Source organism: Puma concolor, chromosome D1, assembly GCF_028749965.1.
Source record: "Puma concolor isolate L17-30 chromosome D1, mPumCon1.1.hap2, whole genome shotgun sequence".
Taxonomy (NCBI): domain Eukaryota; kingdom Metazoa; phylum Chordata; class Mammalia; order Carnivora; family Felidae; genus Puma; species Puma concolor.
This window is the reverse complement of record NC_141676.1, coordinates 8,931,369-8,959,324: the sequence shown is the minus strand read 5'-3', so window position 1 is coordinate 8,959,324 and position 27,956 is coordinate 8,931,369. Positions and strand designations below refer to the sequence as shown.

At 50.7% G+C, this 27,956-nt stretch overlaps 2 protein-coding genes across 2 annotated transcripts; both read right to left on the bottom strand.

Moving 5' to 3' along the window:
- Nucleotides 1-4,710: 4,710 nt before the first annotated feature.
- On the bottom strand, nucleotides 4,711-15,372 carry EEF1G (eukaryotic translation elongation factor 1 gamma). The gene is made up of 10 exons (XM_025915654.2): nucleotides 15,220-15,372; nucleotides 13,982-14,140; nucleotides 13,208-13,271; nucleotides 12,911-13,053; nucleotides 12,210-12,353; nucleotides 9,981-10,110; nucleotides 9,390-9,594; nucleotides 5,415-5,587; nucleotides 5,201-5,325; nucleotides 4,711-4,947 (listed from the first exon to the last, which is right to left on the bottom strand). The coding sequence occupies exons 1-10, from the start codon at nucleotides 15,229-15,231 to the stop codon at nucleotides 4,789-4,791; spliced, it is 1,314 nt and encodes a 437-aa protein (XP_025771439.1). The 5' UTR covers nucleotides 15,232-15,372; the 3' UTR covers nucleotides 4,711-4,788.
- A 969-nt stretch (nucleotides 15,373-16,341) lies between these two features.
- TUT1 (terminal uridylyl transferase 1, U6 snRNA-specific) lies at nucleotides 16,342-27,031 on the bottom strand. The gene is made up of 9 exons (XM_025915621.2): nucleotides 26,874-27,031; nucleotides 25,385-25,575; nucleotides 21,295-21,610; nucleotides 21,039-21,139; nucleotides 19,161-19,630; nucleotides 18,454-18,563; nucleotides 18,196-18,306; nucleotides 17,946-18,038; nucleotides 16,342-17,533 (listed from the first exon to the last, which is right to left on the bottom strand). Exons 1-9 carry the CDS (start codon nucleotides 26,953-26,955, stop codon nucleotides 16,386-16,388), a joined length of 2,622 nt encoding a protein of 873 aa, XP_025771406.1. The 5' UTR covers nucleotides 26,956-27,031; the 3' UTR covers nucleotides 16,342-16,385.
- Nucleotides 27,032-27,956: the final 925 nt, after the last annotated feature.

The window sequence follows — 27,956 nt, the reverse complement described above, 5'->3', positions numbered from 1 at the left end:
CCCTGTGCCCTCTGCCCGCCCCAGGACTTGGAGCACCGGGGTTGACCTGCCCTGGGACTTGCTCCACTTCTGTGCTTCTCGCTCAGCCAGGGCTGCTGGTGGCTTCGGATACCACCTTCTCTCTGCCTCCCAAACCGAGAGTGCATCCTTCTCTGCCTGCAGCTTTGGGGGGAAGCGCCCTCCTGCTCTTAGGAGCAAAAGTGACTCAGTGAGTGGCTTCGAGAACTGTGGAAAGGCTAGCATGTCCCCTTGATAAGTCACTTCCCCTCTCTGGGCTCATTTCCTCCTGGGTGAAATAAAGGGATGACTTGATGTGGTCTCCCCGGCAATCCCAATCCCGAATAAGGTACATTCTGGACGTCTGAGTCAAAGAGATAGAGTGTAAGCATTGAGGAGGCTGGGAGAAAGGGGTATGTTTGCTAACCCCCGTCCTAACCGGAGTGGGTGGCATGAGGCACAGGCACCACCACCATAGGGCAGCCAACACCCTAGGTGACTGGGTGATTCAGGCCCCACATAGAGGCGGACTGGCAGGAAAGCACCCCGTGGCTTCCCTGTGACTCAGGGGAAATGCAGAGCTCCCTGAAGAATGACTGCCCAGGGTCCCGCTATAACCAACTCATCTCCCTTACACCTAGAAAGTTTCCGGTTGCACTGCAGGTCCCACTGCCTTTGATGGGCGCCCTAAGCTCATCATACTGCCTCCCTGGCCTACTCTACCCCTCCTACCTGGCCTTGGCAACCCCTCTTCCCTCGGCCTTCAACCCCATAGCCCTCCGGGCCCTGCCAGGTCCCCTCATTTACCCTTTGGCTCTGCCCATCCTCACTATCCACCCCCATCCCAGTGGAGCCAGCCAGATGATTGCAAAAGGGCTGAGCCAGCGGGAGAGGCCCTCACATGACAGCTGTTCCTGCTGCGGAGGGGAGGGGGCAGCTGGAAGTAGAGGGAAGCACATTCCATGGGAGATCCGATCAGAAATAGCCCCAAACCCTGACCATCCAGCCCCTGTTCTGCACATGGCCAGCCCATTGTGTAAACAAGGTAAGGTCAGTAGACTTTCTTTGTAATCCTGAGGATATCAGGAAAACAGGGGGCAGGGGGAGGTTCCCAAAGGGGAGGGGACCACAAGAATGAAAAGAGCCAAGGAACATCTAGAGATCCAGGGTCACCAAGGGCACTTTGGCCATTTCAGCAGGTCCCACCTGCCCATGGCGTTCTCTCTCTTATGAGACGTTCAGTGCTAGGGTCCGGCAGCCGCCATTACCACCATTCCACCCATCCCTTGGGTGCTGAAGCACTGGGACACCCCAGTCATTCCATTGGAGTAAAACAACAGCCTCCTCCGGGAGCCATGCCAGCCTGATTAGAGCAAACAGACAGGAGCAGGTGGCAGTTTCTCTAACCTTTCAGGAGTGCCTATATTTCAGCTCCCCGGCATTAGGGGAGGCAGAGAGGAGAGGGTGAGGACCCCAGAATTGCGCTCAAACATACGGAGGACCAGGCCAAGCTGGGGAAATTACCCTGCACTGTAGGTACAGCTTGGTGGGGAGAGGCAGGGAAGCCAGAGTCAACCAGGAAAACCCATTTGATTGTGTGGAGGGAAAGTTCTGGGTTCTGGGGACAAAGAGTGCTGGTTGCCATGAAAACCACAGTATTAATTTCAGAAATGACTGGGTGGAGCCTCCGAAACACTTTATTCCTCTCCCTTCAACATTCTAGACCCTTCCCCCACCTTTCAAAAGGGGAAGTGGCACATTGGGGCATGTGGGCAGCTGGTGGGATGGGCCTGACCCAGGGTGCCGAGCAGCTGTCCAGCTCCAGCTCAAACAGGACATGAAAAAAAAGAAGACAATCTAGGTCTTTCTTGGAAGAACTTTAAAGGCTTTCGACTTTTTAATAAGTGACTTAAGCAGAAGCGCCAACAAAGCTAAAATAAATAGCTGCTTATGACCAGTATCTACCAGTTTACATACAGGCGTTCCCATTCACACTCGGGGTTCCGGCAAGATTTCATCTGCAGCAAGGGCGGGGATAGAGCTAGAGAGTATCATGCTGAGCGAAATAAGCCAGTCGGAGACAGACACATAGCATACGATTTCACTCCTATGTGGCCTTTAAGAAACAAAACAAACGAGCAAACAGAAAAGAGAGAGCGATAAACCAAGAAACAGACTTCGCTACAGAGAACCAACGGATGGTCACCAGAGGAGTGGAGGGTGGGGGGTTGGGTTGACTCGGGGTTTGGGGACTAAGGAGCGCCCTCCTCTGATGAGCACCCCGCGACGATGTATGGAAGTGGTGAATCACTATACTGTGCACCTGAAACGAATGGGACACTGTACGTCAACGATACTGGAATTCAAGTGAAAGAAAAGATTTCGTCTGCGGTCAACTGCACCCTTGAGCCCCGACGACCCCTCTCTAGTTTCTCCATCTCCCTTTAGGGATGCTCTAAGGTTTTGCCCAGTAGGTGGATAAAACAGCTTCCTCGGTCCATCTTACCCTAGTTCTCCAGGAACACGCCCTGTTCTCAGCCCCGACCCACTCGCAACACCCCCTTCCCTTTCCTGCCCGGGACGTCGGCCCCCGCCGGCAGGCGCCGCACGGTGGGCGCCGGGATGCCAGTTCTAGGTGGTGCGCGGGTGGCGCGGGCCTGCTGCCCCGCGTGTCAGGAAGAGGGCCCGGCAGAGACGTCCCCCCTGGCGCGCAGGCGCTCACGGGGCCGCCTCGGCGAGCCGGGCGGGGCCGGGAAGAGCGGAGGAGCCGGGCCGAGCTCCAGCCAGCGCGGGGCCCCCGGCCTGGATCGGGGAGGGAGGGCGAGAGTCCCGAGCCCGGGGAGCCCGGGGCTGTGCGGTGACTCAGGCCTCCCCGGGGCAGGGCGGGACCCGACCAACTCCAGATGGACCTCCCCTCTTTCCCGCCCCACATCTGCCGCTAGAAACTCCTGCTGTTAACCTCTTTCTTGCCCACCCCGGCGGGAAGGGGCCCTTCAGTTTCATCCCGCTTTGGAGGCCAACAGCGAGAGCCACCGAGGCCTCGACACCCTCCCCTCGAGCTGCCCACCCCACCTCCGCTTGTGGGTACTGGCCCTCCCCCAAGCGCAGGCCCGGCCTCATCCAACAACCTGGCCGCCCTTCTCTGCACCAAACCAGAGTTTGGGGCACAGGAGGCAGGACGTGAGGATGAGTCACGCTTCCTGCAGTCGGAGAGAGGCTGGGTCCACCAGACCCACCCAGTCCACATGGGGTGCCAGGCCTGCGGCAGCCCGCACTCTAGCCCACCCTGCAGAACCCCCCCTTTTCCACAGCGAGGCCCCACTCCTGGGCCTCTTCTAAGTATTCAGCTCCTGGGAAGACAGGATACCGAGGCCCCACTCCTGGGCCTCTTCTGAGTAAATATTCAGCTCCCGGGAAGACTGGGGGTACCGGGAAGCAGGGGAAGATGACACAAGTGAAGGCGCAGGAAGGTGTGGCGTGGAGGGAGTCTGACAGGTTCGGCAAGGCCCCAGCACCCAGCGCAGGGCCCAGCCCCACCAGCAACTAGCACTTTTAGATCCTAACCAAGAGCAGCCCGGGAATGCTCGGAAGCAAGACAGGTGGCAAGTTTGGATCCGACTCAAGATGATCTGCCAGGGAGCGAACTTGAGCAAGAACCGACCCATCCTCACCCAGCTGGATTCCAAACCACAGCCCTGCTTGGCCCATTCTTCCCAGAACCCCCACTGGAGTCCAGGTCCCCAGCTAGATTACAGCCTTACCCTTTCCCAAGCTACCAGACCCTGTCTGTACCTGGAAAGATCACCTTCTTCCTCTCCCAACCTAAGCCCTTCTTTCTCCCACTAAGAAGGTGGGAGAAAAAAAACAACAAAAAAACATAAAACCATAAACTAGAGACCAAAGGTTGAGTGGCAACTGTTTCTTCATATGCCTCAAAACACGAATCCGACTAGAGCTTTCCAGCTTCACCTGAGCTGTTAACCCACAGGGAGACCCTCAAAGCTCTTCAAAAAGAGAGTAGGAACAAGAACCTCTGAAAAGGGTGGAATAAAAATTAAGCTCAAAGGAGATAAAACAGTAACCACCGGTCTGAGCAGGGTTTTCAGATGGCAATTATGACTGCTCTACATTCCAGGAAGCAGCAGGGCACATTAAGAGCATGGGCGTCAGTGACACCCACTGGGTTCAAAATCCTGTCTCCACAGGCAAGTCACTTAAATCTCCGAAGCCCACTTCCTTGTTAGAAAGTAGAACTACCCCAGGGGTGCCTGCGTGGCTCAGTCGGTTAAGCGTCCGACTTCCTTCGGCTCAGGTGATATCTCACGGTTCATGGGTTCGAGCCCCGCGTCAGACTGTGCCGACAGCCCAGAGGCGGGGGCCTGCTTCAGATTCTGTCTCCCCCTCTCTGCCCCTCCCCTGCTCACACTCTCTTAAAAAAAAAAATAATAATAATAATAACAATAAGATGGCTACAAAACACTATGTCCCTACCTACCCTAACTGTATCTAATCTTTCCCAGCTAGGGTAGCAGTCAGTCATCAAGGTAGAGGCAGGGTGAATAAAGACAAAACTGAGCAGAGGCCTCTCTGCTCTTCCGAAGACTTCTCTCCTGCAAAGGGAGGTACCGCAGGCCCATAAAATACCCTGCTTTAACGTAAACTAGTCCCCTTGGAAGAAGCCATCACTCACAAAGGAGGCAGGACAGGTAAGGGTTCAATGTTCAGTTTCCTTTAATGACCCCCATCTCCCTGAAGGGCAGGTGCAGGCAGCTAGGTGACGGCAAGAGATGTTCACTTGAAGATCTTGCCCTGATTGAAGGCTTTGCCCACGTGCTGGAAGGCCCCCTCCCAGGAAAAGTACTCTCGAACCAGCGTCTGGGCCTCCTCACTGCCAGGATCCAGTTTCCGCCACGTATAGGACTCGTAGTCCACCTGCCAATCTGGACTCAGCTGGGGAAAAAAAGGCCAGGTTGAGAAGCATGTGGTCAGGTTATCAGATACTGTCCCACACCTGTTCCAGCTCATGTGTTCCAGCTCAGACACATGTCATCAGCTCTTAAAACTCCTGTGACTGTGACGGCTCCTTCCTGTACATGTTCCTTGAACTCTCCTGAATGCCTACAAGGCACAGGAATAAAAGTGTGTCTCCCATACCCTTGCCCCACCCTCAAGAGACAGACTCCTCCCCTACAACTTTCCTCACCGGAAAGGCAAGCTCCTGGCCTCGGAAGACCCAGACTCCAGAAATGGAGCTGCTATTGTTGGTTCCAAAGAGGATGACACTGGCAAAGGCATTCTTCCTCAGCTTGTCCAACCGCTGGAACATTCCTGAAGGGGTGAGAGAGAACACGCTGCCTTTAGGATCACATCACCCACTACGTTGTCCTCCCTTCTTCCTAGACCCACCCTCTGCTCACCGGTGATGAGGTTGCAGCTCATGAAGGTCTGGGTGAGCTCCTCGGGGAAGCGGTACTCGGAGTACCACAGAGACCAGCCATCCTTATCAAAATGCTCCCAAAAGTACGGCAGCGCCACAGAGAGGGTGTCCTCGTTGGAGTATTTGCGCTTAAATTCATCCAACACGAAGGTACTGAGTGGAGGGAAAAAGCAAGGTCAACGTGGAGGTCCTACTGAGGCAACCAAGGGCGGTCAGGCTAAAGAAGAAGCTAAGGGCAAACTTCACTTAAAATGTACTGGTTTAAAGAGGTCACTGGACTGGCACACGGGTGCAACCTTAGAGGGAAGAGAGCTAAGGGGGTACGAACAAGGGATCTAGGGTACTCCTTTGCTCCTTGCCTAAATCGGCTGGGATTGAGGAGGGCGGGACCTGCGGGGGGGGGGGGGGGGGCCGCCGGAAGGAGGCAGCCCCAAGAAAGGCACAGGGAACTGCTGCCCCCTAGCGGAGACCTAGAATGAGCACTCCCTTTTCTTCCTGGCAGGCCCCTGGGGGGAGGGGGAGGGTGCTTTCCCATTGAGTCACACTTAAAAAACTGACTCACCCAACTTTCTTCCCCCACCATTGGCCTCTTCAGGTTACATACACTACAATGTGACAGCAATGTAACCAGTGAACATCTTCAAAGGGACTCCACCCCAGACCTTACACCTGTGGCCTTAGTCACTCTGCCCAGGAACAAGTCCGGATGCTGAAAAGCCCTTAGGTTCAGATTATTTTTGAAGCGATCTGGCTCAGATCTGGCACACTGAGCAGAGAAGGCTCTACCGCTACAGAGAGGTCCTCTTCTCACGGTAGCAGTTCTACTTTTCTTTGCAGTTATAAAACCCATAATGCCAGCAAACAAGACAACTAATTAATTATTTTTATACACTTGCCACTGGTGACTTTCCAAAGATGATGTATGTAGTTTTGTGCCTTCTACAATTTGTTCATTTGATACTATATCACTCTATATCTATATCTTTTTACAAATGTTTTAATGGCTGGAGCGCCTGGGTGGCTCAGATGGTTAGGCATCTGACTTGGTTTCGACTGAGGTCATGATCTCACAGTTCGTAGGTTCGAGGCCCGCGTTAGAATCCCACTATCAGCACAGAGCCTCCTTGGGCTTGTCTCCCTCTCTCTGCCCCTCTTCCCGCTCATGCTCTATCACTATCTTTCAAAATAAATACACAAAAAAATTATTTTTTAAAAAAGCCCTTACTAAATGTTTCATTGGTCCAATTATTCACTAACATAAATAACAGTAACAAACCCTAGAGTTAGAAACCATTAAGTGGTGCGGATCTGCCCACTGTTGCATTACAGCAAAGTAGAGGCTGGACTTCAACCCTGGGTCCTACGTTCCTTCCCAAATACCCATCAGAGGCCTCCTCTGAGGAGCTTCCATCTCAACCACCCAAAAAAGGGACCGGGGACTTTTTTCTTCACACCTTCCCAAACTGTTGGAACTTTCTAATTTGTGACCACGTTGCATCCATTTCTCAACCAAATGACCACAGGCTCTCAACAGCTCCTGGAACAAGTTGAGCTGGAAGGCCTTAAAAGGACTAGAACTAACTCGAGACAAATAGTATTCATCTTTGAAGACATAGCCTTGGTGATCTTAAAAATCCAGGGGAGGGGCACCTGGGTAGCCTCAGTTAAGCGTCCAACTCTCGATTTCGGCTCAGGTCACCATCTCACTGTTTGGGAGATTGAACTCTGGGGCTCCATGGGGCTGCTTGGGATTCTCGCTCTCCCTGTCTCCACCCCTACCCCGCTCGAGCTCCTGCTCACGTGTGTGTACACACACGCGGACATGTTCCCGTGCTCTCTCAACATAAAAATAAAAAATAAAAAAAAAAATCCAGGGGAAAAATCATCTAGGTAGGCAGCCCAGTAGAGCGTCATGACAATACAACAAATTGGTATTAACCAACATTCCCCAAAAGAAGAAATGCAAAGTTTATTAAAGATTTTCAGTTTATTGATTTGTTTTCTGCCCAGAGTATACAGACCTAATATATGTGAAAATCTCTAAAAATTAACGGTGTCTATGTTACAACAGCATATGTAATTCGGGTTAGTTATCAGAGCATACTCACACACGCCAAAAAGCCTATTCAACTCTTGACCTGCCCCTGTGCTAAGTTCAAAGTACGTCACTTCGGTTCAAAAAGAAATACATCTGTAAAGAACAGCTGCACCTGAAACCTTCCTTGGTCTTGTATGAGCTGCTAAGCCTAAGAGCTACACTCCAAGTTTCTCCCCAAATGGGGAAACAGCAGCTCCTAACGGTGACCACCCAGCACTAGGATGCTCGTCATTTAGAAGTCTCCACGCTCCTATCGTACCCTCCAGCAGTGTGCACCTTCATGCTGGGTTAACCCATAAAAAACCATTACAGGGCGCCTGAGTGGCTCAGTCGCCTAAGTGTCCGACTCTTGATTTCGGCTCAGGTCATGATCTCACAGTCTGTGGGTTTGAGCCCCACACTGGGCTCTGCGCTGCCAGCACGGATGCTTGGCATTGAGTCTCTCGCTCTCCCTCTGTCCTGTCCCTCCCCCGCTAGCACTCCCTCTCTCAAAATAAGTAAACATAAAAATAATAAAAGAAAGAAAAGAAAACTAGTACAAAATAAGGGAGGCTGAACCCTGTTAAACACTAACAGAACTATTGAAAGGCCAGACAGCTTCGGGAAAGGCCAGACAGCTTCGGGAAAGGCAGAGTGAGCAGGTGAGAAAAGCAGGGAAAAACAAGAACTACATATGTGAAGTGGCTACGGACAAAACCAGTATCATAACGCTTGCAATTTTTTTGAGAGAGAGAGAGAGAGAGAGAGAGAGAGAGAGAGAGAGAGAACACGCACGAGCAGCATGCATGCAAGGGGCAGGGAGCAGAGGGAGATAGAGAATCCCAAGCAGGCTCCGTGCTCAGCGAGGAGCCCAACATGGGGCTCGATCCCACGACCCTGGGATCATGACCTGAGGTGAAATCAAGAGTCAGATGCTCAGCCAACTGAGCCACCAGGCACCTCATAAGGCCTGCAATTCTAACGAATGACCTAGGGCAGTGACTGAGAACTTGAGTTTGGAGAAGCGGCTAAATACTAGATGTCCTACCATTTTCACCCGAAAGTTTCCTTTGACTGCGTTTTCTTCCAAGAACCCCAACCTTTACCGAAAAGGTTGGAAGTGGGTGGGGTGACGACCATCCCATCTATTTCTTTCTCCTTGAGGGGTTTAACTCCCCCCCCAAAAATGAACCAGACAGGCACTATGGAGCCATGGTCACCTTCCTTTTTCTCAGTAAGAATTTTTACATTGTCTGTTCATCCAAACAGTAAAAATAACAATCAAACGACACTGACCTGGTGTCACGGCTTCAGAGCCAGCCCAGCAGGGCAGACATGAGGCTCTCTGTATCCTCTCCCGTTAGCTCTGGGGGCTCTCAAATCTGACTGAGCATGTTCAAGACCACTTTACCTCCACACCCAATGCTGTGCCCCGTCTATTTGCTAGAAAGGGAGTTCTTATCTTTTTCTCAAATGTAAGAAACGTACTTAGAATCTGCCTTCCACTTTTAAAATGGACCCAGTTCTTGGGGCGCCTGGGTGGCTCAGTCAGTTAAGCGTCTGACTTTGGCTCAGGTCATGATCTCATGGTTCTTGAGTTCGGGCCCCACGTCAGGCTCTGTGCTGACAGCTCAGTCTGGAACCTGCTTCGGATTCTGTGTCTCCCTCTCCCCTCCCCCGCTCCCTAAGATAAACGTTAAAAAAAATTTGTAAAATTCACCCAATTCTTGAGAATAAACTCAGAAGTTGCTTTACTTGCAAACAAACACCCTTCACTCCTACACGGACACCCTTAAACTCTAGGCCCTTGCTGTGTAAGGGGAACATGCACAGGGACGCACTGGCCTTCCTGGGTCCCTAACTCTCCAGTATCCTTACCTCTTGGGCAAGTGAGCAAAGGGGTCCTTGGCCTTCGGCTCTGCAGCCAGCGCCTGCTCACATTCATCCATCTCCTCCTCGGGAGCAGGAGCAGCGGCCTTTTTCTCCTCTTTACGCTCAGCCTGGGGCTTCTGCTTCTCTTCCCGAGACCCTTTCTCTTTCCTTGGGGTGTCCTTTTTAGGCTGGCTCTCTGCAAACTTTTTAGCTGGTACAGAGAAAGGGAGAGAATTCAATGTCCTGCCTCTTTCCATGTGCCTCTAAAGCCAGGCAGTGAGCAGGGTAACAGAGGAAAACTGCTGGGTGGGACTACGAAGGGGCCTAGGCCCCGCGCTGCCATCAGTTCCCCATACGTCCCCAAGCCAAGAACACAACCCTCGGCAACATACATGCACCAATGTTGCTAGACGTTAATACGAACAAGTGAGGGTACGTATGCTTATGAAACAAGTTTCCTGAAGTATCGCTATGTAGGATACCCTACATTCTGTGGGTCCACATAACCCAAAAGCCTGATGGAACATCAAAGGGTTGAGACTGAATGAACCAGCCCCTGCGTCAGGTCGCACGGCTCTTCCGCCTGCTCCGACCTACCGTCAAACTGGGCCATCTTCTCACAGAGTTTCACCTCCCCCAAGACAGCTCGGAACTGGGGCTGGTTAATGCAGGTGAGGAACCAGCGGTTGGTATTAGGGAAGGCCTGGCGGAAAGATGGCTCCAGGACCTGTCAGAACAGAAGGGTGGAAACCGAGTCAGTGGAGAGAAAGGTCCTGAAGAGTGTCAAGCCAGAGACCCTTGTTTCTTTCTAGATCAAAGCTCCACCTTCCTCTCGAGCCCCCAGATGGCAGCTCCCTAGAGTCCCCTCTTACCTGGGGGGCTACTTCCTGCTTACCTTCCTCTTTTTCACAGTACAGTCCAATTTAACGGGTGCTTGATCCCACCCCTCATTTACTACAAATCTACTTAGCACAAATGTTTACACGGCACATTACTCCTTTTTTTTTTTTTTTTTTTTAAAGCTTATTTATTTTGAGAGGGAGCAAGAGAGAGGAACTAGCAGGGGAGAGGCAGAGAAAGAGGGAGTGAGAGAATCCCAAGCAGGCTCTGCACTCTCAGTGCAGAGCCTGATGGAGGGCTGGAACTCACAAACCAAACTCATGAACCAAGAGATCATGACCTGAACAAAAACTAAGAGTCAAAATAACAACAACAACAACAACAACAACAACAACAACAACAACAAAGAAACCTAAGAGTCAGACACTTAACAAAAACTGAGCCACCCAGGCGCCCCCGGCACCTTACTTCTTTTCCAAAGCCAATTCACACCAACATATTCCAATCTTCAATTCAATAAATTTTTTTAAAAAAAGGAAAGGAAGGAAGGGAAAGAAGGAAGGAAGGTAGGTAGGTGGAGGGGGGGAGGGGAGGATGCCTGGGTGGCTCAAATGGCTGAGCAACTGACTTTGGCTGGGGTCATGATCTTCTGGTTTGTGGGTTCAAGCCCCGCATAGTTCTTGCTGACAGCTCAGAGCCTGGAGCCTGCTTTGGATCCTGTGTCTCTGTCTCTCTGCTCCTCCCCCACTCATGGTGTGTGTGCGTGCGTGTGTGTGTGTGTGTGTGTGTGTGTGTGTGTGTCTCTCTTTCTCTCTCAAAAATAAACAAACAAACAAAAAAAAGGTGGGACGCCTGGGTGGTTCAATCAGTTGGGAATTGAGCTTCCCAGCTTCGGCTCAGGTCATGATCTCACAGTGTGTGAGTTCGAGCCCCGCGTCGGGCTCTGTGCTGACAGCTCAGAGCCTGGAGCCTGCTTCAGATCCTGTGTCTCCCTCCCTATCTCTAAGTAAAAAACATTAAAAAAAAAAAAAAAAAAAAAAGTGCAGACACACAGAGCTATCAATTACTCATTTTGCCAAATAAATAAGATTAACAAATACCATCTATGTTAACCACACGATCCAAACTTCAGAAACTAAAGAATGTTCAGTAACAAAAATAAGTAAATAAAAATTCAAAAGCAAAAAAGTATTTCAATACATCACACGGTCCCTTAAACTAAACTCAGCTTCATAAACCAACTCATTTACCATCTTGTAGCTTGCTAAGACCAGAGGGAAAGTGACCTTGGCACAGAGATAGAGCACAGCAGCCAGCAGTGTTGGTTCTGCAGTGCTGGGTTCAAATCCTTCACCATTTATCAGCTACGTGCCCTTGGACCAGGTGCGAATTTCTCCTCACCCACACAGCAGAGCAAGACTAAGACGATGCCTGCAAGGCCCCTGGCACCGTGTCTGACACAAAGTAGGTGCTTTTTTTCTTTACAATTACCACACTACTGCTCTGGACCAGCATCAGTCCGAGAGCTGCTGCTCGGGACCCAGCAACATGTCATTTTCTTTGACCTGATAACCTCGAGAGTAATTACTACTACCCTGGTGTTATAGCTTACAGAGAAAAAAGGACTAAATGAATTCTCAGTCGCTCTCACTCACCTCTACCTACAACTTGTAAGTAACGAAGCCAAGAACCAAACCTAATTCTGCCTCCACAAGATCTTCTTGATGAAGCGACCAGCTCTGTCTTTACAACCAAGCACAGCTGGCTTTCCCAAGAAATATGGAAACAAAACGAAACATCTTAGCTGCCACAGAGAAATCAGGACAACAGAACATTACCAGACTTCTCAGAAAGGGGAAAAGCAGCATGGTACTCAAATCTGGAATTCCTAGAGTCGAGCTGTTACCTGAAATGACTCATCAGACTCATCCCTTAGTTTCTAACCCCACCTACCCTCTGCCGACCCAGATTCTTTATAAACGTCACCTGTTTATAGAGCCACAACAGAGTGCAGACAACTGTGATGTCAGCCAGTGTCACACGTTCGCCCACCAGGAAAGTCCTCGTCTTCAGGTGAGCATCCAGCAGCCCCAGAATTCGCCTCACCTCCTCCTTTGCATTCTCTGTGGCCTATTGATTTCAAATGACCAAACTTAATAGTGGGTATCCCTCCCTTCCCTGCTCCCCTCCCCCAATGATCGAACTAAGATAACTATTTCACTTACTAAGTTCTGGCTCATCCCCAACCCTTTTGCAATGGAGTCAGACTCTAGGATCATTCCAAATGTTATCAGACATTGAAGCTCTCAATGTCAAATTTCTTCATGGTGCAGTCTGGCTTAATTTCCCACCATACTGACCACAGTCCTGTATTTTTGGATTTGAGAAGGAACCTCAGAGGTCACCCGGTTTAACCACCCTCCTGCCATTGGGTATAGCTTTTCTACAGCAGAAATCTCTCCCCTGACCACTCATGACAGGCACCACCTCCACTGGGTCTATGTGACAAAACAACCCGGATACCATCAACAGCCCAGTGCTCCAAACTCACACCCAAGAGATTAGGTCTTTTATCATCCGTATGTTCTCAGCATCTCCTTTCCTCAATCTATTTAATTCCTTACTCCCGACACTCAGGAGCTGATGCCATCCCTGCCCCTGGCTTCTCCCCAAGTTCCAAGGCTTACCTGCTTGTTGTGGTGCATGATGCCCAAGGTAGGGAACACCCAGGTACTGGCTGGGGGCACTATGTCGCTATCAGCAAAGCTCACCCACTGCACCACCTGGGCTGCGGCCTCAGGAGTACTTCCCCGCAGCTCCTCATTGCTCACTGCAGAGGCAGAGCACAAAGGTCAGAACTTTGGGGTCATGCCAACATCAATCCAAGTCCATGAAAATTCCTCTCCTGTCACTCCAGCTCACCCTTATCCTCTCCTACCTCCTTCATTCCAGATCTTCCCATTCCCACTCCCACCGCAAATTACCATAGTAGGCAATGGCATTGCTCTCGAACACACAGAATCCATCGTCACCCTCAAATGCTGGAACCTGGGATAAAACAGTCGAAAGAGGAGTGGAATGAAAAAACAAAAAATTAAGTACACAGTAATTTCTCACTAGCCAATCCCAGGCCCTAAAGTTGTTTTGGATGAAAGTTCTTTTAGAAGGCTGATGACCCTTACTAAGCAACTACTGACACAAACTATTGATATTATCTGAAACCCCGGAACCAAAAATATTTAAGTTACCTGGTATCCCTGGTATCTGAACTCACATGGAAAACCCAAAGATTTAGATATTATCAAATACTTATGTAAAATCCCTCAATCAAGTAGGCAAAAGACCAGAAACTAAATGTTGTCTCTTTTCTCCATATTCTTGAAAGCAGGGTGGTACTCCCCACACTACACTGATCTCTTCTCTGTTTAGTATGGTTAGTTACCCATCTCTAAAAGCCCCTCGGTCAGCTCATGGCAGATACCTGACACATTTGCACTAAAAACAGTCAAAACTCATTCTCTCTCCCACAAATAAAGAAACCTGTAAATTTTACAACAGGTCACTGAACAGGCTCTGCATTATTCCCAACTATGTGCAAATACACACTTGTCTTAAAATGAAAAATTTTTTAAGTCAATGAAATGTAAAAAAAAAATAAATAAATTGTAATATGGAAAGCGCCCTTTTAAAGATGGAGGCCATCTTCAGGCCTCCTTGGATTCTCAGGACCGGAGACCCCTCTCCACCGTCCTACTCACCTTGCCGGCAGGAAATTTACGGAGAAATTCAGGTGTGCGGTTGGTTTGGCCAAAGTGGAAGTGGGGTGGTGCGGAGAGCACGCGGACCTGAGCCCCGCTGTACTGAGCAGCAATGAGAGCCTTGAAGGCCCTCCAGTTTTCAGGATATGTGTACAGGGTCTGTGGGGGGAGGGGGAAGATGGAGAATGTTAATGACAGAAGGGTCTCGTTCTAAATGTCACCTCCAGGGATAAATTCCCTGAGTTATTCCCAATCCGTTCAACTCCCTCTGGTAAACCAAATTCTCTGGTATCTGTCATGTGTAATCAGAGTCCTCTGAAATACCGGGGACAGAACTACACACCAACTGCTAAATAAAGCTTGTTGACAGGTTTGACCTTCCCTAAGGACAGCTCTAGAAGCACTCTCATCCCCTCAAATGTATCTTCAAGAAACCCAGAACTTCCAGCACCCGCAGACTCCACCTGCCGACAGACAGGCACTCCTCCTTTCCCTGGTTTCATTCATTGATGGTTGGCGAGTACCTGCCTACTCCACCGCTGAGCCGCTCATCCCTTTAAAGCACCATCACTGTTTATCACACACACCGACCGTTTCCAAGTTCCCTTCGGAACTGCCAGGCGAAACCGAAGGGCATCCTCTCCTCCCAAATCAACTCGGTCTCCCCAAAAGCCCGTTCCTTCTTGTCACGCTAACGTCCCCCCCACCCCCGCCCGTCCCGTCCCGCAGTGAGTTCCCTGGCAGTAGCTTCTCCTTCTCTTAGTCCTTCTCTTAACGGTCCAGCTGGGCTGACTCCACCGTCCGGGGATTCCTCTCACTCTCCAACCTCCCCGATGATGAACCCTTAACCGGAGACAGCCGTACCTGCCCACAAAGACCCTCGTCTTAACCCAGTCCCTGCTGTTGCCCTACAAAACGGTCACAAAAGTTGTCAACCTGCCCGGATACCATGTCTCGAAGCGGCAGTGAACCCGAACCCTTTTCTCAGGCCCCAGACGGCCAGGATCTGACATCTCTTTTCTCCACTACCCCAGACCCTTCCACCTCTTTGGCCTCCGAGAGCCCCAGCCTCAGTTCCCCTCCGGGGCCTGGAAGCCTTGCTCTCCAACAGTACGATCTCTAGACCCCCCACCAGTTCCCCACTCGGCTCCAGAACTCCTCTGACGCCGGAGGGCCCCACTCGGGCAGAGGATGGCGTCGGATACCGTGACCTGGATCGCCAGAGCCGGCAAACTTACCCCAGCCGCCATGGTGATTCCGCAGAGAAAGGGGGTGGGGCTCTCGGCGCTGCCGCAAAGTAAGCCGTCCGGGAGAGAAGGGGGGGAAGGGGAGAGCCGTGGAGAAACAGCAGCCGCAAAGCGAGGACGGCATAGAAGGCATACGCACGACAGTTCGGTATCCCGCGGCGCTGAATTGGGAAAAGAGAGGGGTGGGGCCTGCCGGCCTGCGCGAGAAAGCCCGCGCCTGCGCAGTGGGACTCTCGACTGGCCCGCCCCTCAGGCATGGCCAATCCGAGTCCCGACGTGGAGGTAGAAGGCGCGGAGGGTAAACTGTGAAAATGGGCCGCAATCCAGGGCCTCCTCTGGGCGGCGACGTGGCACCGCTGCCAACTCCGCGCCGCGCGGGATCCCAGAAGCGTTCCCCTCCAGCTCAGGAACCCGCGGTGACTTGACGGGGATCCTGCCAGCCCCCTAACATCAGGATTGTGGGACACTCACTGGAGCGGAAACAACTCCTGCGTGGATAATTCCATTTGTTCCCGCTCTGGTTTTCTAGAGAGGATGAATGTCTATCCGGAGCCCAGGTCAGAAACCCTCTGCAGAAGTGAGGTTTCCTCGCATTAAATCACCATGCGGCTCCGGGATGCAGTTACTGCAGGAACGGCTCTGGTACTGGTCCTGCAGCAGGGGAGGGCCAAGAGAGAACACAGCGGATCCCTTCCGCTCGTCACCCTTAGGGGCAGTTTACCCATGATGGGCTGCCCGTTACCCACGCTCAGGTCGGAGATGTTTTACCCATTTTAATAAGAGCAGGATGAATTCTGTAAAATGAGAGAACGGTTGTAGAACCCTGAACCCCAATTTCAGGCCGTCACTATATAAATCTGGGCAGCAAGGTAAACGTGGAGCCAAACTTGGTTCTTCTCACAGCTACTGCCCCAGCACCCCAGCCTTCAGGAACTCTGCTGAGTGGGCCCCAGGTGCAGGAACACACCATCATCACGGGCACTCGCTGCAAGTTGTGACAAATGGTACGATGGAACAGGCTGACACGTTTTGGGGTGGCCAAAGGCACCTCTGAGAAGAGGCGGTAAGGTCTGGGGAGGGGAAGTACTGGGTGGAAATTAGAGGACACTGTAGTGCTTATTAACTAGCAGCTTTATTGCCCCTTAGGGTCCCTGTCTTCACTTGAGGAGGTTTCGAAGTGCTTGAGGGAGGAAAACCTGTAAGAAATGATGGAGGTCAGGGAACAGGCCTTGAGAATCCTGCAGTGGGGTCACAGTGAGAGTCTGGCCGGCCTGGGAGGCTGACGCCACGAAGGTCAGGAGCGGCTCAGCTGCTGGCTTCTGCGCAGCACTGCCAGGTCCTCTCAGCTCCCGGGTTACCTGGGCCTCCATTGCCAGCCACTCTGCAGCGCCGGCACCGCCTCCGTCTCTATCCTTGGTTTGCTGCTGCAAGCGTCGCCGGGCACGCCGCCGCCCCTGCCACACTCGGTGCCACAAGGCACAGCGCCAGCTCACTGAGGAGAGGGACATCCCCTTCCCTGCCTCACCCCGAGCCCCTTCTCCTGCTGCCTCAGGTCCTTTGGGCCCCTGCTCTGCCAGTGCCGCATGGCCTGACCGCCCCTCTTCTCCAGGGGCTAGATGCTGCCCGGTCACGTGGGGTGGCTCCCCTGGCCGCCCAGGGCTATGCACGGCCCAGTCCTGCACCGTCTCTCCAACCTCTATAACCATTTCCTCCACCCCATCTTCGCTGGGGTCTCCCGTGCATCCCTGCTGCTCCTCCCGTCCCTCCTCCCAGCTTTTCTCCTGTCCATCTCGTTTCAATCTTTTGCTGGTCCCTCCCTGGGGAGACTCCTCAGGCCCACCTCCCTCTGACCGCAGTCTCTTGGTTCCCTGTTCCATATGGCATCCCAGTGCTTCCCTGAACACCTGAGCCAGGGCAGCAGTGAGCTGGGTGAAGGGAGCAGGGGGTAAGGGGATGGGCGTTGCGGACAGCAAAGCACTGGGGGAGCTGGGCTGCAGAAGAGGGAGCAGCCCCCAGTCCCGACCCCGGGAGGAACGGCGCTGGTACTGCAGGCTTCGGCAGTAATTGGCTGCCGCTCGGGAACAGTTCTGTAGCCTCCCGGCCACCCGGCTGGTCACATTGGCTGCCACATTGTGACTCAGGTCAAAGGGGTCCTGGAGATTCATGGGGCCAAGGCGCAGACCCTCCCAGCGATTAGAGGGCAGGCCCCCTGCCACAGGCAGTGCCTGACCCTCCCGCAGGGACAGCAGTGAGCCACGAAGATCCCAACACGAGACGCAGGAGAAGAACTGGGCTAGCAGAGAACCTGGAAGAGGAGGAAGACCAGGCAGAAAGGGTTACTTAGAGGCCAGAACTGAGACAGGCCTGCACTAGAGGCATTCTCTTAGAAGGACTTTCTTTTCCCTTCCAAGTAGCTCAGAAGAGTGTCAGAAGCCAGGCTCCTCTAGTCTCCATAGACAAGAGGTCCAGCCTCTCTCCCCGTGCCCGCAACATCCTTCCCCAGATGCTGCTCCCTCCCCTTGCTAGCAGTGTAACCTTGAGCAGGCCACTTCATTGCTCCAATGCATGGTTTCTTCATCTGTAAAATGGCAGTAATACTAGCTGTCCCACGAGGTGGTTGTGAGAACCGTGCCTGGCAAACAGCAACTGAGCTATGTCACATCTACATTTGTGACTAACATCATTTATTAATACTTTACCGGGCTCCCCAAACTCACTGAGGGGCTCCTTATTGGTGCTGGGCTCCAGTCTTGAGGCATCCCTGGGGAAACTACAGTCCCAGCCATCAACCTCCACCTGTTCGCCCTCACCTGTGAAAGTGAAAAAGGTGAGGGTCAGCCTGGAAGCAGGAAGATTTGGGGGTGATAAGCAGAGATCTCATTCCTGGGGTAACTTCAGTGCATCTAAACAAGATAAGAGGAAAGCTGATGCTACCAAGATAAAGAAGGTGAGGCCAGGCTGCCGTACCTGCTTTCTGGGTGAGCTGGGATACAGTGGGCAACACAGGAGGGTCCCTGGTCTGAAGGAAATAGATCACGAGCAAGGTCAGGGCGTAGTTACTGAGAAGGGGGCCACTCCCTGGGTAAATAATAATTCCAGTTAGATTGGGGATGCCATCTGACACCCTCCCTGGTTTTCTCAACCCTGGTTCCTGTACCTGCCTCCCCTTCCCTCCCTTTGCCCCAACAGCAGCTTTACCCCAAGTCTGTCCTGATTCATCCTCACCTGACAGCCCTCGACCCTGAGCCCAGCAGCGGAGGGTGTACACGAGGGGCCGTACTCGCCCATCCAGCTCAGAGCAGAGACTCAGGAAACGAGAGTTATGCAGGGCCAGCCTGGAACAAAGACCAGGGTGTCAGTGCTGGGGAACCCCGCTCTCATTCCCGGCTTGCGGAACGGGGGCCAGCTGGAAGAAAGCCAAAAGAGGGTTTCCCAAGTGTCTGCTAACACACTGGTCATGCGAAAGGGTATACAAAAAGCCATCAATGTGTCTGGGGAAACACTACATCCTATATGCCCCTCCTGGATAGGATATTCCAGAAGTGTGTAGTTACAAGACTGCTCAAAGCCTTTCATATGCAAAGAAACGAAGGGAGGGAGAAAGAGAGGCAAGGAGAAAGAGAAGGAAAGAGGAAGTGGAGGAGAGGGAGGAAAGGGAGACCTATTTACATTTAACTTAGCATTTCCCAAACTTATTCAACCCTGGAACTCTTTTCTGAATCCCCTAAAAACAGTATTTCAAGGAACACCCTTTACATTCGTGAAAACGGATGCCAGACAGGTGGCAAATGGCAGAAGGAGGGGATGGAACCCAACAAGGATAACCTCAATGCTCAGCAAGGCAGGAGCTTTCTGCACAGGGGTTCCCTCTCCACCACCCCAGAGTGCTCAGCTGCCCTTCCCCAACCACCCCACCCCCACGACAAAGGTACCGGTTACTGAGGGAGACGTCACCGTGGAGACCTGAAGGCCGATGGCAAAACTTGACCACAGGGCGTCGGGCAGAGGGCACAGTTTGGACTCGGTACACTCCAGGGACACAGCCCCGAAGAATGGATCCCACCAACTCCAGCATGGCCACCCCGTCTGTTTTCTCCCCCTCTTTCAGGGCCTCTGCTAGTTCCAGGGCCTTCCCCAGGTCCCCCTCTCCCCGGTCCTCCTGCAGTGGGGAGGCTGGAGGCAGGGACTGGGGAGAGGCAAGGGTCTCAGAGGCCAAAGCAGAGTCCGGAGTCTGGGGTGCCAGGGAAGAGGAAGGAGTTTCAAAGTCCAGGGCTTCCGAGTCTTGGGGAGAAGGAGGCTGTGAGTCTGGAGGGGAAGCTGGGGTACAGGCCAGGGCTTGAGGATCCAGTGGGGATGCAAGGGCTGAATCCAAAGATGGAGACTCTGGAGCCTTTGGGGCTGGCTGTAGATAGAAATGAGTTGAATGAATAGTCGCCTCTCTTGCGTTCCCCATGTGGGCAACATTCCTCAAAATCAATCTATTACTGCTTATGAGTTAGGCCCCACTCCAAGTGTTTTATATAAGTTAACTTATTTAATCACAATCCCTTTTCAAAATTAAAAATAATCTGAGGCGCCTGGGTGGCTCAGTCAGTTAAGCATCTGACTCTTGATTTCGGCTCAGGTCATGATCTCATGGTTCATGAGATCAAGCCCCGCATCGGGCTCGGTGCTGACAGTGCAGAGCCTGCTTGGGATTCTCTCTCTCCCTCTCTCTCTGCCCTCCTCTGCTTGTGCACTCTCTTTCTCAAAATGCATAAACTCAAAAATAAATCAATTTAATTACATTAAAAATAACTTTTAATGCCACATAATAAATGGTCTGTAGTCTACCAAAATGTCATGGTCATGAAAGACAAAAGAAGGCAGAGGAACCGTAAAGGAGACCGAGTAAACAACGCTAGCCTGCTGGTGGGCAACTGATGAAGGTAGAGGACAGGCTGTAGACTAAAGTCTCATAACATTTTACACCTACACCAGGTTAGCATGTCCCTACTTGCTAACTGTCCTGCCGCTACACACTAGGACGCCTTTGTGCTTCCCTGATACACACTGGACTATTATGGGATTCAATGTATGCAACTTGCTCTCAAGAGATTTTTATGGGGTGTCTGGGTGGCTTAGTCATTAAACATCCGACTTTGGCTCAGGTCATAGTCTCACAGTTTGTGAGTTCAAGCCCCACGTCAGGCTCTGTGCTCACAGCTCAGAGCTTGGAGCCTGCTTTGGATTCTGTCTCCTCCTCACTCTCTCTGCTGCTCCACTGCCTATGCTCTCTCTCTCTCAAATAGACTTAAAAAAAACCAAAACAAAACAAAACAAAACTAGTTTAAAATAACCCTTTTTGTAAAGTAGGAAGTATATGAAAACTCTGTACTTTCTGCTAACTTTTCCTGTGAACCCAAAACTGCTCTAAAAAACAAAATCTTTTACAAAAAGACAACCTTTCCTATTCCTTAACAACCTTTCCTATTCCAAACACAGAAACTGTACATTAGAGATTAGAAAATATAGATAAGCAAAAACATAACCCCAAAATTACTTTATTGTATGTCCTTTTATATATTTTTTCCCCAAATAGGGTATTCTATACACTGTTTTGAAATCTGATTTTTTCATGTTACAAATGCCATGTATCCTATGTCAACTCATATTCATTCTACCTAATACCCATCCACATTCACGTTTCTCCAATTCAATAACCCTTTCAGGTAGCTTCTATTATCCCCATTTTACAGATGAGGAACTAAACATGAGAGAGAGAGGACCATCCCTGCTGACTCTTCCTAGCTACCTCCCTGGTCACTCACCTGGGAGTCTTCCAGGTCACCCAGATCCAGGAAGAGGTCAAGATCACAGCCATGGACATCAAAACTGTTTATGGAAGACCCAAAAGGATGGACCACACAGCCTGGGTGCCGGGCAGAAAATAAAGGCGGGGCAACATTAGAGAGGAGTATGGGGTGGAAGGACACGGGGGCACAAAGAAGGAAGAGCAGCCGGATAAATGGGGTGTGGACTTGAGGGAGGGAAGAACAGGGAGATATGGGAAGGGAGAGGACTCACCAGGGAAGAACTCTGTGAAGACCTCCTGCATCAGGGCCACGACGAGGCTCCGAAGCTGCCGCTCAGCCTCGGACAACTCCCTCAGCCCCACGAGCTTCATCATTTGTGCCCCAACGTCGGGGGCCTCGGCTAGTGCTTTGGCCAGCTGGTGACTGTCAGGGGCCGCTCCTTTGGGGGATTTGGAGGCAGGGCTCTGGAACTCTTTCTGCTCCCGTGGCCGGACCCGCAGGCGGTGTCCTCCCAGGCTGTGCTGGGGCTGTGACAAGACAGCTTCTCGGGTCCCTATGTCCCCCATCTCCACGATAGCAAAAACTCCCTGGCAAATCACAACAGGGGCAGTGATCATGGTTTTGGAACCAAGAATCCAAACGCGTGATTTGACAGTGGGTGACACTCTTTGAAACTGGGACCACCCTATAAATCAGGAATATCTGCTTAATGTTTCTGAACAGGGAATATACTCAGATAAACAATTCTCAGGGCACCCGCGTGGCCCAGTCAGTGAAGCATCCGACTTCAGCTCAGGTCATGATCTCATGGTTTCATGGGCTTGAGCCCCATGTAGGGCTCAGCACTGACAGTGCAGAGCCTGCTTGGGATTCTCTGTCTCCCTCTCTTTCTGCCCCTCCCCAACTCACACGCGTGCGCGCTCTCTCTCTCTCTCTCTCTCTCAAAATAAATAAACTTAAAAAAGAAAAAAAAAGATGAAGGGAATGGAACGGACACTCCAGAAATTAAACCCATACCTCTATGGTCAACTGATTATCTTTTTAATTTTTTTTTTTTAATGTTTATTTATTTTTGAGAGAGACAGAGATAGAATGCGAGTGGGTTAGGGGCAGAGAGAGAGGGAGACACAGAATCAGAAGCAGGCTCCAGACTCTGAGCTGTCAGCACAGAGCCCGACACAGGGCTCAAACTCACGAGCTGTGAGATCATAACCTGAGCTGAAGTTGGATGTTCAACTGACTGAGTCACCCAGGCGCCCCATATGATCAACAGATTTTTAACAAAGTTGTCAACACCATTCAATGAGGAAAGATTAGTCTTCTCGACATGGGGCTGGGACAACTGGATAGCCAAATGCAAAAGAATGATATTGGACCTCACACCACATACACAAATTAAAATTAATGGAGCAGTGGGACAGGGGGAGCAGCCTCACCAGCACACGGGCCTGAATCAGAGGCGAGGAGTGATGAAAACATTCTGGAAGGATGGGTGAAGAACTTTGTAAATATACTAGCAACCACTGAATTGTGTACTTCAAAAGTGTGAATTTTATCACTCATCTCACTTCTGCCCTATGCCAAACACAGCAAAAAATGTGGAACAAGGAAGAAATGCAGCCACTTGGACTGGCCCAGGCCAATCTTCCAACTCTGAGGAATCACACTACACACCAGACTGCAGTTCAACACCGAGTTTGCAATCAAAGCCCCAGCTAGGAATTAGGTGTCTCTTTGCTTGGCCTTGTCTGCACACATATTTTTCTCAAGAACTCCACCGAAGGCATCAGGGAGGACAGGATTAGCAGATTCAGAAGGCTGTCTCCTGGCTATTTTTCTCTTCTCAATACCATCACCCCAAGCTAGTGCTACCACTTACTGAGCTTATTATACTGAGGGCTTATTACAAACCAAGCAGTTCACATGAACTATCCCTAAGTCTCACAAGGCTCCTACACAGTATTCATTATTATTTCCATTTTAGAAATTAAGAAACTAAAACTCAAAAGTTAAGTAACTTGTGACTGCCTCCAAGTAAGGGGCTTAATCCCCCAAATCTCCGACTTCCCAGTGATGATCTCCCTCAAGGAATTGTTGTGGAAATTAAATGAGATATTGTTTGTAAACTACTTAGCACATGATTGGTGCATGATGATTATTCAATAAAAACTTTAGTCATTATTCTGATAATAATTAAAAGCCTCAGAAACTTGAGGTTTAAGTTCAGAAAAAGGTCATTCTTTACAACTGAAGCAAATATGAACAAAAATGAAGGTACTGAGTTTTCTGAGGAAGAAGTCTGGGGCAGACACTGCCAAGTGCTCACCCAATAAATACACCTTCTCCCTTTTTCTTTTTTTTTTTTTTTGAGAGACAGACAGAGGGTGCAAGTGAGCAAGGGGCAGAGAGAGCGCAAGAGAGAAGCAGGGCTCACCAGAAGCGGGGCTCCAGTTTCTACCCAAAGGAGGGCTCCTGTTCACCTGAAGCGGGGCTTGTGCTCACCCAATGCAGGACTCACCTGATGTGGGACTCAAACTCAGGAACTGTGAGATCATGACCTTAGCCGAAGTCAGATGCTTAACAACTGAGTCACCCAGATGCCCTCTCCATTTCTTTCTTACTAACAGAACCCTGATTCTTGTTCAAAAGGGCAAGGTGTCCAACTAAAGAAACATTTCCCAGTCTTGCCTGTAGCTAGGGGTAACCATAGGATAGAATTCAGGCCTATGAGATATACAAAGTCTAATGAAGAGGCATGTGGAAAATTTTTCCTAGAAAATAAAGAAAATCAGAGGAGGGGAGCCTGGGTGGCTCAGTTGGTTAAGCTTCCAACTCTTGATTTCGGATCAGGTCATGATCTCACAATTTGTAAGATCATGTCAGCACGGAGCCCACTTGGGATTTTCTCTCTCCTCTCTCTCTCAAGGTAAATTTGCAAGCATTAAAAAAATAAAAGAAAAGCGGGGAATAAAGTCAGGCTCATATGGCACTAGCCTTTTTAAACTGTCCTTCAGTCTTTCATTCATTCATTCATTCATTCATTCATTCATTCATTTTGAGAGAGAGAGAGAGAGAGAGGGAGAATCCTAAGCAGGCCCCATGCTCAGCTCGGAGCCCAAAGCAGAATTCAATCCCCATGACCCTAGGATCATGACTTGAACCAAAACCAAGAGTTGGATGTTGAACCACGAACTGAGCCACCCAGGCACCCAAGCCTGCCCCTTTTCCTTACCTGAAGATGTGCGAGTAGCATTATCACAACTAAGAAGTGAGAGCCACTTGCCAATTAATGACAGAGCAGGAAAACAGTACAGTCCTATACTGCCCAGGTCTGGACTTCTTGTTACAAAGAACAATTAGATGCACCTGGGTGGCTCAGTCGGTTGAGCATCTGACTTTGGTTCAGGTCATGATCTCACAGTTCAGGAGTACGAGCCCAGCATCAGGCTCTCTGTTGTCTGCTGTTGGCACAGAGTCCGCCGTGGATCCTCTATCCCCCTCTCTCTCTGCCCCTCCCCTGCTTGCACTGTCTCTCTCAAATAAACTTGAAGAAGAAGAAGAAGAAGAAGAATTATTAAACCCCTTTTGTTTAAGCCACTGTGGGTCCATTGCTGAATGCAATCGCTAAGGAAAACACACCCCAGCCCGTCCTAAGAGAAGACATGGGCAGTCAAAGCCATGCCTGCATAACGAGAGCACAACCTCAGAACTATAATATGATGACACAACACAGCAGTACAATACTGAACTTTTTTCAAAGGACTAACAAACTGACAAAAGGTCTGCCTGGAAGACAAAAAGGACCACAAAGAATAAGCCTGTTTGTCTAGCACTGTCCAAAGAACAGGGTATTTTGGCCAGCTAACATTAGTATCTCTCACTGGAAGTTAATAAACTGCTAGCTGTTTTATCAACCAGTCTCTTGTGGGGTTAGGACAGATCTCCCAATGGTGTAGCCTCAAAGCACCTGCTTCGCTGTAATTACGTTATTCACAAAACTGTAAGCTCTGTGCCTGCAGAGATCAGATCTATCCTATTCATGACTGAAAATGCAGCTCTACGCATGGTGCCCAGTACAAAGTCAGCAGTTAATACTTGGCAAGTCAAATGAAGATTGACTGAATAAATAAATGACCAGTAAGTCCCCCAGTGACTAACTCTGGTGAACTGATAAAACCCAAGCAGGGGCTGGGGCAGGGAAGCTCACAAAGCTGGACTGGCCCAAGAACTGTGGTATCCACGAAGGACAAGCCCACCAAGGATGAGGCACCAGCTGAAACAGGGCTGCTGGTTTCTCCCTCATTTCTTTTTGTATGTGGCACACTTGACTCGTTCTTTACACCAATAGCCATTCACTCTACCTTGTCCTTGTCCATGACGACACTAGCCACGGGTCCGAATGCCTGGAAGTACTCAGAAAGCTGCGCAGAATCCACATCCCGGGGAAAGCCACTGACAAACACACTCCGAAGACCCTGGGCCTTTCGGGCAGCTCGTAGTTCTACCAGGTGCTGGTGCTTCCGGCCTCCCAAATGGGCATCTAGGCTGGGTCCTGCAAAGATAAACATGAAACAAAAACATCCAAATCACTCTTCGGTGGACTTAAATGCATACCTAAATCCTACTAATCCTTCCAAGCCATAGGAAGTGTGATCTTTGAATAAACAAAGTCCTAGCTCTTTTCACCTTCCTCTCTTGTCCATTTGCCTATATAATGCATTCTAAGTGGTTCCCCAGAGAGCTAGCTACCACTTTTTCTTAAACCATCTCTAAGTGCTAGAGCAACACCTGCAAATTGTAAAGAAATTAACGGGAAGCTTATCCAGGTCATATACAGAGGAACTAAAGAAAACAGGACCCTAGACTATTCCCTCATGAATCATCCCTAGGTATGGTATAGAGATTGAAAGTGCAAGATCTGAAGTCACACTGCCCAAGTTTAATTCTCAGCTCCGGCAAGCTGTGTGAGATCTTGGGCAAGTTACTTAACCTCTCTGTGCATCTCTGTGCACACACAAAATGAAGATATTAACAGTACCACATAGGTATTATGCATCTAAGAGTATTTGGCAGAGTCTGGTACATGTGGACCACGGGAAAAGTTTAGCTGCTATTATTATTATTATTTTTTTTTATTAAATTTTGGGTCAGCTGCTTATTGTCACCAATGTATATGTGGGGACAGGGAAGACTATCTTGGATTTCTGGCTTGCCCTAGGGGACAAAGAGTGGTAATGTCATTCACAAAGAAAAAGAATGGAAGATCTGTTTCAGAAAGATCATGATTCCAGTTTAGGAAAGATCGCGATTCCAGACTTCAAAAGTGGAATTTGAGGTTTCATGGAGTCCCCTGCGCTGTCATACAAGAATCCTGTCGATTCTGCCAAATCCACTTTCTCATCACGCATGCCCTGCTACCCTGCTACCTCACCCATCTTCTGCCTTTGCCTAGCTCCTCCGTAGGGCTACCCTGAGTTAAGTGCTACTTTCTCAGTGATCCTACAGCTGTCTAAACATATCTCTAGAGCTCTGGAATTGTCTGCATCTCTAGATGGTGAGCTCCTTCACCTCTAAATCCCCTCACCCCACCCGAGAGCCCAGCCGAGTAACAGGCACAAAGGGGGCGTCCAACAGATGACGGTGATAGAGGGAATAAGATCATGACACTTTAGTTGTAGAGATTTCGGATACTAGGGATGAGGGGGCAAAGTGGTGGGGCTTTCCCCACTCTCCAATCCCTTCGTACAGGCGGAGTGAAAACCGAGGTGAGTGACCCTACCAACCGACTTGACAAAAACTAGGCCCCGAAGACGAAAACTCACGACCACCCCCTCACAAGCCACCGCTTACGGTTGGCTGTAGTAACGTGGCAAAGGCAGCAGCGGAAACCCCCACGAGGCAGCGATTGGACATCCGAATCCACTGCCGCCATCGCGACTCTCCAGTACGGACAACGCACAACCACTTCTGCCACCACCGGAACTCACGCCTACAAATCGCAGCGCGCTTGGAAGCAACTTCCGCCAGTCCAATAGGAAATGACGTAGCAAGGCCAATTGCGCAGGCACACTCCTCCGGAAACTGAGTCCCTAAGGCTCCGGGTTCCGTTTCCACCCGGCTTTAAGTCTTCACCCGCTTCTGGAAAAGCCGCCCATCTTTGATACTTATCTGCATGCGGTAAGCCGATTGGTGTGCTCTGAGCCACTTAGGCGTTGATTGGCCCAAGGCTTCATGAATATTCATAAAAGTGGCCACAAAAACCGGCGCCGGGGGTTTGAAGCCTGAGTGCTCTATCCTTGCTGGGAGTTCGGGAGTGTGCTGTTTGTACCTTCTTTCAAGAGGCGGTTAGAGACCCGCGGCGCTGCATCCTCTCTCCTTATTCACCTGGCGAATAAAGGCGGAGGATGAGCCGACTTCACAAAACTCAAGGCTGCCCCTGGACTCCCAAGTTCCTTAGGGCTGTTACTCTCTCCTTCTGCCCTCTGTCCTTCCCTAAAATGGGCGTTCAGGGACCACTTCCTAGCCCTGGTTAGGGAGCTCTGCCCCTGTGGGCACCCTCTAGACTCCACTCAGCCACAGCCAGATCGCTGCGGTCCCGGTGAGTCAGGCTTTCCTTCCGCAATAGTGGGCTGCGTGAAGTGTACTCACGAGGCGCCAGAGCCACCGGCCGGCTTCAAGGCAGGCGATGGAACCTACCATGTGACAGCTGAGTGGAGACATTGGAGGGAAAAAATGCTTCTTTCCCCAGACTGGTAGAGTGGTCAGTTCCTCCCGATACTGCCGGGGTGTAAGCTCAGAATGGGGAGAGTAAAGGAGCTGGGGAGGCCCTGGGGACAGACAACATGACATGGAGAAGACTCTCAGATGGGCTAAGCAGTTCCTGCTGCGGCTGTCAGCGCACAGCTTCGGACTGCGGAAAGCGCCCTGGACCTG

What these genes read in the sequence shown, in the direction of transcription:
- EEF1G (XM_025915654.2), bottom strand. An exon ending in GAAGATGGCCCAGTTTGACG is followed by an intron (nt 9,595 to 9,980) that starts GTAGGTCGGAGC and finishes TCTCTGTACCAG; the next exon opens with CTAAAAAGTTTGCAGAGAGC. An exon ending in GCCAGGAGCTTGCCTTTCCG is followed by an intron (nt 4,948 to 5,200) that starts GTGAGGAAAGTT and finishes TTTTTTCCCCAG; the next exon opens with CTGAGTCCAGATTGGCAGGT.
- TUT1 (XM_025915621.2), bottom strand. Translation starts at nt 26,955, where the DNA reads ATGGCGGCAGTGGATTCGGATGTCCAATCGCTGCCTCGTGGGGGTTTC. An exon ending in CCACGTTACTACAGCCAACC is followed by an intron (nt 25,576 to 26,873) that starts GTAAGCGGTGGC and finishes TTATCTTTGCAG; the next exon opens with GACCCAGCCTAGATGCCCAT. An exon ending in CCAGCTCACCCAGAAAGCAG is followed by an intron (nt 18,039 to 18,195) that starts GTACGGCAGCCT and finishes TCACTTTCACAG; the next exon opens with GTGAGGGCGAACAGGTGGAG.